Source organism: Mus caroli, chromosome 15 (genome assembly GCF_900094665.2).
Source record: "Mus caroli chromosome 15, CAROLI_EIJ_v1.1, whole genome shotgun sequence".
Classification (NCBI taxonomy): domain Eukaryota; kingdom Metazoa; phylum Chordata; class Mammalia; order Rodentia; family Muridae; genus Mus; species Mus caroli.
The window spans coordinates 78,330,459-78,342,592 of NC_034584.1; the positions used below are offsets into that span (position 1 = coordinate 78,330,459).

Sequence of the window (12,134 nt, forward strand, 5' to 3'; positions counted from 1 at the left end):
CACACACACACACACACACACACACACACACACACACACACACACTCATGCACACGCACAGAAGACTCTAGGATGTCTTAGGAGTGAGGCATCCATAGTGCTATCCTCACAGGTTCAATGATCACAGAGGAAATGGACAGTGAAGCTGCCTCACAGCTGCATCTGTGGTGGGGGCAAAGCAGACCATACTAGATCCCTTTCCTCAGCTCTGGCCCTGTGGACTTGGATCTGGGGCTCTCAGGGTCACACAGCTCTTCCCCTCTCCTCACTGTAGAGCACCAAGACCGGCCTGAAGTCGGACAAGCAGGTGGAGCAGCTCACAGAATGCAAGTGAGGATGGGACGGGCCTTGGCCAAATGCGGGTGCAGGGGTGCCGGGCCAGGGGAGCCCTTCTTGTGCCTGCTGACTTTCAGCCCCGTGTGGGCTGCAGGGACCTCCAGCCTAGGCATCCTCAGCCACACAATATCCATGTGCTCTGAAGTGTGTGCACACAGGGCAAGGCGGCCAGCCTCTTAGCCTTGCTTTCCATCCGCGAGGTCTCTGCACTTCCCCTGCCTTGATTGCCCAGGAAAATGAGCCCATCTCCTTGCCTCCTGCTGCTACGGAGCTTGTTACATTAGGTGATGAGGGGGCTGCAGTCTTTTTGCTAACTCTTTGATTGCTTTTCTGTCTCCTGCAATTTCTCCTCTAGGTCACACAAGGACCAGCCTTTACGTGAGTAATTTAGTAACTGAAGGGAACCTTTCCCTCCTGATGGGGTCCAAGCAGCTGTGGTGGAGGGATTCTTTCCACTGTGGTCTGTTAATGTTCTGTGACAGCATCTGTTCATAAATTTGTCCTTCCTTCTGTTTGCCCGGCCTTTCACTACTACTTGGTGTTATTTCCTCATCTCAAATACCTGGTGAATGATGCCTGCCAGCCTGGGTCATTCTACAGGTCCAAGTTGGGGATGGGCATGCATCTCAGTGGCTGTAGTGGGATAAGTGGATGGGCAGATAAAGGGATGATGGATGCTTGGGTAGATATATATCTGATTGGCTTGTGTATAGATGGATGAATGGATAGATAGATGAATGTATAGTTGGATAGGGTGTGTGTGTGTATGTGTATGAATGGTGAATATATACTTATACATATATGAATGATGAATATGTTTGTGTGATGGGTGGATATATGTATATTTATGAATGGATGGATGGATAACTTGTTGGGTAAACACATAACTGGATGGATGGATAAATGGTTGGCTAGATAAATAGCCAGATGTATGTTTGTATAGATAGATGGATGGGGTAGATGGCTAGTTAGATGGAGAGATGGCTAAATAGAAAAATATCTGGATGCATGGGTGAATGGATGGTATATAAAAGAATGGATGGATGGTTGTGTGGATATATAGATGGGTGAATGGATGGATCGTAGGGAGACAAGTGGGTGGGTAGATTAATGGATAATTGGAAGAAGGGATTGTAATGAATGCGTAGGTGAATAGTTGACTTGATCAACCGGCTGAGGAAGGGATAACTGAACGGAGTAACATCTGGTCAGGGCACCAACTGGTGAACTGCTTGTCACACCAGCATCAGCTATGCTAGTGCACACATACCACTGAGAGTGCCATGTGTGCTGAGCACACACTCACCACCAGCTTAAGAGGGGGGAACTGAGGCACAAACACAGACAGGTTATGGCACCTACCTACTCAAGCTTACAGAGCTATGAGCAAGGAGGCTGGTGGCATTCACCATCACCATCGTTCTGTCCTCACTGTGTGGACTGTGGGTCTGTCCCCATAAGAATAGTACTAAGTACTAAATACCCCAACCACATAACCATTCATCCATTTATAAATACACATATAACCACCCGCCATACATATCCATCATTCACATGTATGTATGTATCTATGTATGTACGTATGTATCTGTGTATCTTCACCCATCATTCATACACGCACACACACACCCCCCAACCATCTATCCATTCATCCATCTATACACAAGCCAGTCAGATATACATCTATCCAACCATCCATCCCTCTATCTTCCCACCCCTGTATCCCACTGCAGACACTGAGATGCGTGCCCACCCCCCACTTTGATCTCTAAGGTGACCCAGCCAGGCAGGCATCACTCATCAGGTGTTTAAGATGAAGAAATTGAGGTACAAGGAGGGAAGCCTCTCACAGGCAGGGAGCGTTTGGTGTGTTCCAAACCCAGGCCTGTTTCATTCAGGAACCCGAAGATCTAGCTGTAGCTCCCGTGGGACTGGTTGTTCTGAGAAACTTTTGTGTGAAAACATTCTGTTTGGCGCAAAGATAACAGCATCATAATGAGCTGTTTATCACTCTGGTCTGCAGAGGACGCCTTTGATGAATTATTTAAGCTGGCTCCGGAGAAAGTGCACGCCGTCAAAGAGGTAGGGCAGATCAAAGCTCCCCACCCCCATCACCTACCTGCCTGTGTCTCAGGGTGATGAGGGAGGGCACAGATCTCACCCCATGTCTGCTAGGTGCTAGGTGATGGGGGAGGCCTTCTGTCACTCCGGGTTGGAAGGGGGCATGAGGGTCCCAAGTGGTTCTGAGGCCCTTGCTCTTCTGTCTTAGGCCATTGTGAGCTTTGTCAACCAGAAGCTAGAGCGCCTGGGCCTGTCTGTGCAGAGTCTGGATACCCAGGTAGGGACACTTCTGGGTCTCCATGCAGGGATGGACACCTGAGGGCTCCTGGGCCCCAGAAACTCACTTGTGTGACTGGAAGTGAGGTGTCACTTTCAGAGGTCTCAGGGCTCTCCCTAGTTGGGTATGCTGCTGCAGGCACCATTGCTCGAGGGAACCCTGGGAGACCCTGGGCAGGGGGGCTACGGGAAGCCGTGATGGCTGAGCCACCTCTTCTGCAGGCTTCATTGTTACCCATTTATCAGAATGGTTCCTAAGGCATGGGATACTCTAGATCTCAACCTTCCTAATGCTGTGACCCTTTAGTACAGTTCTTCATTTGTGGTGACCCCCAACCCTAAAATTATTTCATTGATCCTTCGTAATTGTGATTTTGCTAGTGTTACGAATTATAATGTAAATTATCTGATATACAAGGATATCTGATTGGCGACTCCCAAAGGGGTCACAACCTACAGGTTGAGAACTGCTGTTTGAGGACATTCTACCACCGGAGTGAGGGGCCGCCCCTGTAATCATGTTTATTAGACATAGCAATGAGATTCACAATGGGGCTGTTTCCTAGACTTGTGCCAGGGTAGTTAGAGGTAGTTAGAGGAGCCCTCAGAGCTTAATCCACTGTGACAACACAAACCCAATTGTCTTAAAGTAGGACCAGAACCCTGCAGATCCAAAGCCTCTCACTCGCCATGACCTTCACAGAGATTCTGTGTCCCCAGTGTTCCCACAACACGAGGTGACAGAAACGCAGAGATCTGACATTGCCTTGGCCAGACAGGGTGTTGACAGGGTCTGATGGACCCTGAACAGAGTGGTGACAGGGTCTGATGGACCCTGGGCAGGCCTTCCTTGACTGTGGGTATCAGCCATGTCTCAAGGCCTAAGCAGAACCCGATCACAGAGGGCCAGGCCACACATATTCCCGAGTTTGGGGCCAAACAGGAAAGTCCTTAGTACCTGCTCTGTCTGGAGCAAAATATTCTCTGCTATCAGCTCTGAAACTCCCCCTTTCCGAGCACCCCCTCCATTCGAGAACTCATAAAGCCCCATTTAATAGATGACACTATTAAGACACAGAGATGTTAGGCAACTTACCAAAGGTCACACAGCAATTAAGTGGTGGCCCTAGGATTTGGACCGAGGCAGTTGGGGCCCAAGTACACACTCATAGCAACTGCACATAGTGGGTGACCACGTGAGCTTTGTGAGTGCTCTGGCTATATGGTGGGGTGAACACACAGTCTTCAGAGCCATATGCATATATGTTTCCATCTTATGCCTGCCACTTGGTGCCCTTGGGCCCTGAGGGTATGTCCACGTTGGCTGTGTGACCTTGGGTGATTTATTGAACTTCTCTGGACTTAAGGCTCCTTGATTTATAAAGTGGGAGCAATTGTACTTCATGGGATTGGGGTTGGGGGAGCTTTGCTATTTAGTAACATTTATGTCACCTGACTCACTGGGACTTTCCCTGAGCAACACACCCATCTCTGACTATTTTCTGTAGGTGGACATAGCACGATAGCTCAGCTTTACAGTCCACGTCTACGGTAAAACAAGAGTGAGTAAGCAAGGATGGTAGGCATGTTGGATGCTAGAGGAGGCCTTGGAATTAGGTTTCCCAGCTATGTTTTGGGGACAGCAGCAGAGACGCTTTCAGACCCAAACTAATAACATCAGCACAGACTTAATCAGGGGAAATTCCATTAACGGCAGAACAGCGTCTTTCCCCAGCAAAGGGATTCAGGGGGATTACATTAGCATCTGACGTGCTCACCGCAGTGTTATCTCAGACCGTGCAGACAGAACAGACAGAAATATTAATGGGCCCATGTGTTCCTCTTTTTCCTTTCCTGATGGGAGAGTTTTATACTAACTCTGTTTTCACACATGTGTCTGTAGTCCGTGGAATAACTTGTCATTTAAAAATAGACACAATGGGGGTGGTGGTGGAAGGTGCTTCAGCTGCTGTACTGCTTTCCTGGCAAGCCGGAATCCTGGGGTGTGGGGGCACATGTGCCGTTTTTTGATATGTCTGAGTGCTTGCCTGCATGCGTGCATGTAAAACATGTGTGCTTGATTACCAAAGGGGCCAGAAGGTCTCGGACGCCCTGGAACTGGAGTTACGGATGGCTATGAGCTGCCTCTTGAGTGCTGGGAATCAAACCCAAGTTCTGTGTAAGAGCAGAGAGCAGTCCTAACCACTGAGCCACCACGCCAGGCCTTGGCATATATTTTTAATTCCGGTACCTGGGAGACAAAGACAGGAGGATCCCTGGGGCTTTCAGGCCAGCCAGGCTAGCCCACTTGGCAAGTTCCAAGCCAGTGAGAGATTGTTCTTCCCACGCCCAAATAGTTGGACTATTTCTAAGGGATAGTACCCCACATTGTCCTTTGGCCTCTACATATACCTGTCCATACATGAACACACACACACACACACACGAACAAGAGAGAGACAGAGACAGAGACAGAGACAGAGACAGAGTCAGACAGAGAGAAAACATGAGGCTATTCCATAGTAAGTTTGGAAACAGCTTTTTTAATTGAGTGTATTCTGAGAGCCAGGGAGCCCACAACTGCTTCATGCAGATGTTGGTAACTCCAAGCTGAGAATGCGAACTGCGAACCCCACTTCTCAGAAGGAATTGGAGGCTCAAAGAGCTAGCATGACTTCTTTCAGCTCACACAGCATGTAAGAGGCAGAGTGGAATCCCTCCAATGTCAGGGTCCCTCACACCACAGCCCTGGTTTATTTCTCTTGTTAGTCCCTTATATATCACTGTGACAAGCACCTACAACAAAGAGGGAGGGTTTCTCTCGCTCACAGGTTCATATTTGGTCTCTTTGCTTGGCCCCACATGCTTAGGCAGAATATGATGGGGATAGGTAGGTGTCTGGTGGGAGGCAGCAGTTCACATCATGATGGACAGGAAGCCAAGAGCCCAGCAGGAAGGAGCTGGGGGAACTGTAGCCACTAACGTACGGTGCCCCAGTAATCCACTTCCTATAGCCAGGCCCTACCCCATAAAGCACCCCAAACAATGCACCAGCTGGGGCCCAAGTGTTCACAGCGTGCTATGGGGATAACACAACACCTGCAGTTTGCAGATGGCGTCATCCTGCTCCTGCTGATTGGACAACTGGAAGGCTTCTTCTTGCATCTAAAGGAATTCTATCTCACTCCCAGCTCTCCCACAGAAATGGTAAGCTTCCAAAGTCTTCCTCCGTGACTTTCTTTGGGGTGGTGGTAGACAGGTCTCTTTTGCTTGCTGTCTGCTGTACCCTCTGCCTGTCTTGTCCTATTGCAAGGTCCTTGCTAGTCCCCAGAGCTCAGCCTCGAGCATCTTGGCCTTACCCGCCCTAGTGTTGCTGTCTAGCTGTTTCTATAGCTACCAGATCTGCCCCATTCTTGTTTTCTTAGAGGTCCCCTGGCACTTAGCAGGCCTCTATCAAGCTTCGCCCAAGTCCCTTGGCATTGCCCTCCCAGGTCTGACCTCCATGGCCCTTCCTTCTGTACCCTGCTGAGGGTGAATTGTGTCTCCACTTTACTCAGAGTAAGACTGAGTCCTTGGAAGTCTGACAGGCTCCCCTGGGACCACACAGGTCATGGATGCAAGTCCACCCCTCAGGAACAATCTATCCTAGAGCTCTGCTTATGAGCAGGGTGAGTTCATGGGAGGCTCACAGTGTGGGACAAACCTGCACCCATCCAATGGGACATCAGGGATGAACCGTGAGATGAGTCTGAGGAGGGAGGCAGGCACTACAGGAACCCAGGCTCAGCAGCATGGGCCCATCCCATGTCATTCAGCAGCCAGACTTCCTGGGCCATGAGGCCTGTGCTTGCTATGCCCCAGCACCCCCATACAGGCTAGGCCAGACCAAGGTCCAAGGTTCCTGGCACAGCTAACTTGGGAATCTACCATTAGACCCTTTTCCGACCCTGTGTGGGAATAAATGCAGAAACATGGCATTAGCTCAGAGCCCAAAAGAGGAGGTTGGGGTGTGTGGAAGAGATTCAGGGCAGGAGCATGGCTGACCACAGCCACAGCTCCTTGGCTGGAGGCTAGACTCTGGTGCTTCTCTTTAGAGCAGCCTCCCAGGACTTATGTTTTATCAGGTGGCATTTGATTGCAGTGTGGAGTCAGTGTTCAATTTAGAGTAAAGTTAGGGATGGAGAGAGAGGTGGTCATTTGCTCTGCAGAAACCAAAACACCAGAGGCAGGAAGCTCTGGCTGGCTTCCTCCCACGTTCAGTTTTCTCTCTCAGGAAGATGAGAATTCGTGTCCTGGGTCCTGGCCTTCCGTGGCTCTGCAGAGCACCGAGCTCTCTTCATCATCTCAAACTGCTCAGAAGCAAAGGACAGGCTGGGGTGGGGGTGGGGGATAGAGATGGGGCTTAAGGGTGAGGGAGGCCTTTCACCTATCAGGAGCCTGGCCAGGTCTTTGGTTTAGGAGCTTGAAGGAGGGAGAGCGTGCTAAGGGGAGCCCCATGTTCTCTGAGTCACTTATACCCATCCTTCAGCACAGACTCCCTGAGAACAGTGCTATTCTGATTCTGAGCTCTGTGCACAGCCTGCCCAGAGTTGAGGGTCAACAAGTATTTTTAAATTATGAGAGCTGATGGGCCTGGGCAGATGGCTCAGTGTAGTTGCTGCCAAGCCTGTCGACCTGAGTTTGATCTCCAGAACCCACGTGGTGGAAAGAGAGAGCGGACTTGCGCAAGTTGTCTTCTGCCCTCCACACACATGCTGTGGCATACCCTCCCCTCCGTAAATACATAAATAAATGCAAAAATAAAGTAAGAGCAGTGACAGGCCAGGGCAGCCATGTAGGCATCTAACATTCCTACCACAGTCAGCTCCCGACCCATGATATCACAGCCTTCAGACCCTGCATGGGGATAAGTGAGGGGAACATGGTACCTGCTTCACTCAGAGCCCGGAGAGGAGGGAACTTGTGGAAGAAACGGTGAAGTAGGAGACCTGACGGTTGATGTATGTTGGCAACTCCAACTGTTGGAGAGGCTGAGGCAGAAGGATCGCAAGTTTGGGGCTAGCCTGGGGTACAGAGTGAGGTCAAACCCAGCTTGGATAACTCAGTGAGACCCTGCCTCAAAGTAGACATAAACCTGGGCACATAGCAGTAGAGTGGGTGTGGGAGACCCTGCAGCCCATCCCCAGAAGTGCGTGAATGAAGAATTTCTCAAAATTGGCCACATGGGGTGTTGTGACAAACGGAGACTGTGGCCTCAGGGAAATAGAAGTACCCTTGAAGGGTTTGACATACAAGGATGTATTCAAGGCTCCGAGAGGTCCTGCAGTGAAGGACCTAAGCCTCTGTAAAAACCAGTTGACTACAGATACCCTCTCCCTTGACATCCTGGATCACTCTTTGGAGATACTGGCTTGTCAAGAGCGTATAAGCCAGAGCAGGGCTGGACTTCCCTCTTACTGTTGTTTACTTCCTGGCCAGCCTGCAAGCCACACTCCTGATGAGAAATTGTCAATAATGGGGAGTCCCCCTTCCCAGGAGATTCCTCAGGGAGGGACTTGGGGACATGGAGGACTGAGCTGTGTGCTCTAGTCTGCATTTGCTCAGACTACTTCCCCCTTGGCCTGGAACTTACTGAGGATGCCTAGCCTTTGTAGAGCTGTGAGCCAGAGATCCATCTTCCCCGGGTTCTTGTTCTGCATCATGGCTCTCGCCTTGCCTCATTTGTTCTATGTTGTTCTGCTCCTCTGAGGCCCTCTAAGCAGAGACAGACTGCTTTCCACTTTCTAAGGAGACTCTACCACCTACAAGCCCTTGTTACCTCACCCGACAGACTCGCATGCAGGGTGTCACCTCAACCAATCCCTCCCCTCCAATCTCTCAGTGAGGATCTTTCAATCAAGATGTCACGCATGATCATGCATGTCCCATGTGTGGCATCTGCTAAGAGCTATGTGCTGATGAGGGCCTCTGCATGAAGGAGTGAGCTCTCTATTCACAGGGCATAGATGGAAATGGCTGAGTAGCCCCCTGATTGCTGTGGTAGTTTGGGAATTCAAACCATGGATGGACAAAGAGAGATGCCATTGGTGATAGGAAGGGCCTGGTGCCTGGACCCAGGGTCTCATTGGCTGACATCCGATTGGCTTTATCATCATAGCTGCACAATGTCACCCTAGCCCTGGATCTGCTCAAGGATGAAGGCCTGTTCAGCTACCCTGTCAACCCTGAAGGTGAGTGCATAGCTCCCCTTGCTGGAGGACCCACCTTGGACACGATTGAGAGCAGTTGTGGAGAGTGGAGAGACAAACATTGTTAGTCGGGTCCCCGATTGCTGGTCCATAAAGAGATACTGTTTCCTAGGTATCCTAGGAGGGATGCTGTAGCCACCACACCTGCAACAGGGACTGAAGTCCCTCAGGATGAGTGTTCAGAGCACCCAGTCACTGTTGAGGGAGGGGAAGCCCAAACAAGAGGAAGGACACACCAATATATGTCATGTGGTTGGCACTGGGTTTTGAGTTCCTTGTCCCTGTTTGCAGGGGATTTTTCTTGTAGCATGGATCTCTCCCCCCCCCAACCCCCACATTCCTGGGAACCAGTGCTCTTCCCTGTCCTGGCCTAACAGACTGCCTTGCTCCCTCTGCCCACAGATATTGTGAACAAGGACGCCAAGAGCACACTGAGGATACTTTACAGCCTATTCCAGAAGCATTCACCGAGGGCGGAGGGTGGAGGGGCACACCACGCTACCCCAAACTAGTCACCTCTACCTCCTCCAGCTGTTTCTCAGGAGCTGCCATCTCTGAAGGACCCAGCCATCAGAGCTCTTCCCATGCCAACCTTGTTACTGTGGCTTGGTGACATGTTTCCTTCCTATACCTTTGACCCCTGCTTACCTTTGACTCTACCAGATGGGGACCTATTTTGCGCCCACCCCTGCTTTGCTCCGTGCATTTTGACAGTGTATGAATTGTATTTAAGTGGATGAGGGGCCCTGCATGCCTGTGAAGTCCTGGGTTAGCCTTTAACTGTGGTGGAAAAGAGTTTGGTTCCCAGGGGAGACCAGCCCTCATCAGCATCCGGTCTGTCTACTAAGGCTATACCTTGGTAGTTAGTGGCTGCTCAGACTCCACAGAGCTGACCATCCCTAGCTAGAGGCTCTTTGGGATTAAGGCTGATGGTCTCAGGCCATGGTCTCTGTATACTTAGTTCCTGGCCATCTACCCCCACCCCCCACTGGGGTGATGAGGCCAGGACTATCACCCAAACACCAGAGCCCCATGTGGGAGAAAAGAGTTCAGAAGACCCTGGCCAGGCTATCCCTACAGCTGCTGTCCTGAGCTCAGCCCTGAGCCCCAGGGAAGAGAACCTGGAGTTGGTTCTTGGGTTCAGGTTAACCCTGGTCTACATTCTGTCCCGTGAGACTTGGTGTCTTCTGGAAAGAGAGAGAAACAGCTGAATAACTGAGCTGGGTCCAGGGAGGAGAAGAAGTTGTGGGAGGAGATGCAAGTCATGGGGTTCAGGGGCACAGAGACATAGGGGTGTAGGGATTCAGGGGTACAGGGATTTAGGGAGGTTAGCCTAGCTGTTCCGCTTCTGGACTTTTCCCTGCTTACCCAGCTCTAGGACCCTGCGAGGAACGTCTTTTAGGTTGGGGGGGGGGTATATAGCCGAACAGCTTTGCCTTTGGGGGATTTTGGAGCAGAGTCTGGCCAGGGCAGATCACCCCTACAACCACAGTCGGTGGAGCTATGTGTTCTGGGGCTCTGGTGTCTGATGTGAGGAGGCCTGGGGCTTTTCTCTACCCAGCTCCATTCCACTTGTCTTTTTGGCCCTAGGCAGGCCACTCATAAGTGTTAGAGGGATATCTCCTGTCCTGTTACCTCTGGGACATGTCCCTCTTCTGTATCAGGGGCATCCTTATCGTAGCTGGGGTCCAGCTATCTCTTTCTGCTTAGGTAATCCTTCCATAGAGACCTTCCTCTGTGCCCCATCTCTTCTCTCTGGAGCATCCTGAGCCATGATACAAGCTTGAGCCTCTCTGCTCCTTACTGGATGCTTGGCAGGTCAAAGACGGAGTCCACGCTCCCCTCCTAGGCTCTTGGCTCTCCCTCCCTCTTTCTTCCCTGCTTGCTTGCCCTCTTGGCCCCTCCATGTCCTCACCTCCACCTCCTCACCTCCTGTCTCATAGGAGATTTGAATCATAAGGAGAATCACTTTTTGTAACTTTATTGAGGAATAAATAACATTTCCCAGTTTAAACGCATGACTTAATGACAGCCGACAAACATGACAGCCAACAAACAGATGCAGTCACATCTCTCCAAACAGAAGGTTCAAGGCCTAAAACGCCCGGTCACCTGATATCCTGCCTGGCAGAGCCCAGGCCTTATAGGGGGAGATCCACTTTCTGTTACTGCTCTTTTGGGCATCTTTTAGAAAGTGCATCAGAGAGCAAGAGGCCTTCCTCATGGTGCAGAGGTTTGCTCTACTGGTAAGTATTGTAATGCCAAGTTCTGTATCTCAAGTCTAGTTGCCTCAAGACAAAGAAATTCTCAGCTTTTGTTATGCAAACTCTGCTCCTTAATTTTAAGCTATTGGTTGAATAAAGATGCCCACAGCCTGTAGCGGTGCAGAAGAGAGGTCGGTGGACCTTTGGTTCCCAGGCTGGGGGTCTGAGGCAGAGACAACCAGGAGAGGGAAGGGAAGAAGGAAGAAGGTGCCATGGGGTAAGTGGATCATGAGCAGATGATGGCGAGGGCTGACCTGCTGGAGTAGAAGCAGCTGAGGAGAACACACTATATCAGGGTTATTGACTGGAGAGAAGACAAAACAGCACAGAGGATTGATATTTGCCCAGCTCCAGTGCTTTAAGTCTTATTATAAATATAAAGGTTTGATGTCTTTTATTTGGGAATTGAGTGATCTAAAGTGGGGTAGAACCCCCCCCCAATAATAGTTATAGTAACAGTGTGGGGTTTCTTTCTCTGATGCAATTCTGTTGTCTCCATGGTGACCCTACAGCCCACCCCTCTGCTTGCTGAAGACAGCCACCACCCCCCCCCCAGTGGGTGCCTCCAAAGCCTGAGGGCTTCCTGGGCTCTCTAGTTTTTATGTAGTCTATAGGGATTGCTGTTCATGTTTCTCAGATCGCTTTGCATGTTCAAGTCTTTGTGTGAACACTTCCTATCACTTTCCCTAGGTGAACGCACAAGACCGACATGGCTGGTTCATACAGTAATTGTATGTTTTATTTGGTAAGATACTGAGAAATATAGTAAGTTCTTTCTCCTCTGGTGAAATGGTGAAGTGAGCCAATACACGCATGTGCACGTGCGCGCATACGCATACACACACACACACACACACACACACACACAGAGGTTTATTATTGAGAAGTTGCTCTCAGGCAGGCAAGTTCACTGGTCCCCCAAAGGAGGGGCCAAGGAAGTCGCCATAGG

At 50.4% G+C, this 12,134-nt stretch overlaps 1 protein-coding gene across 2 annotated transcripts in view; it reads left to right on the forward strand.

The window, feature by feature from the left end:
- The window catches only part of Parvg (parvin gamma), an 18,434-nt gene extending 7,499 nt beyond the window's left edge, over positions 1-10,935 (forward strand). Inside the window, exons 7-13 of one of the 2 annotated variants that reach the window (XM_021183763.1) lie at positions 275-330; positions 692-714; positions 2,360-2,418; positions 2,606-2,674; positions 5,779-5,880; positions 8,831-8,903; positions 9,324-10,935. In XM_021183763.1, coding sequence (XP_021039422.1) covers positions 275-330; positions 692-714; positions 2,360-2,418; positions 2,606-2,674; positions 5,779-5,880; positions 8,831-8,903; positions 9,324-9,433 — 492 coding nt within the window. In that variant the 3' untranslated portion in view covers positions 9,434-10,935. The remainder of the gene's footprint in view (positions 1-274; positions 331-691; positions 715-2,359; positions 2,419-2,605; positions 2,675-5,778; positions 5,881-8,830; positions 8,904-9,323) is intronic. The other variant, XM_029469890.1, reaches the window with a different exon arrangement.
- The last annotated feature ends 1,199 nt before the right edge of the window (positions 10,936-12,134 follow it).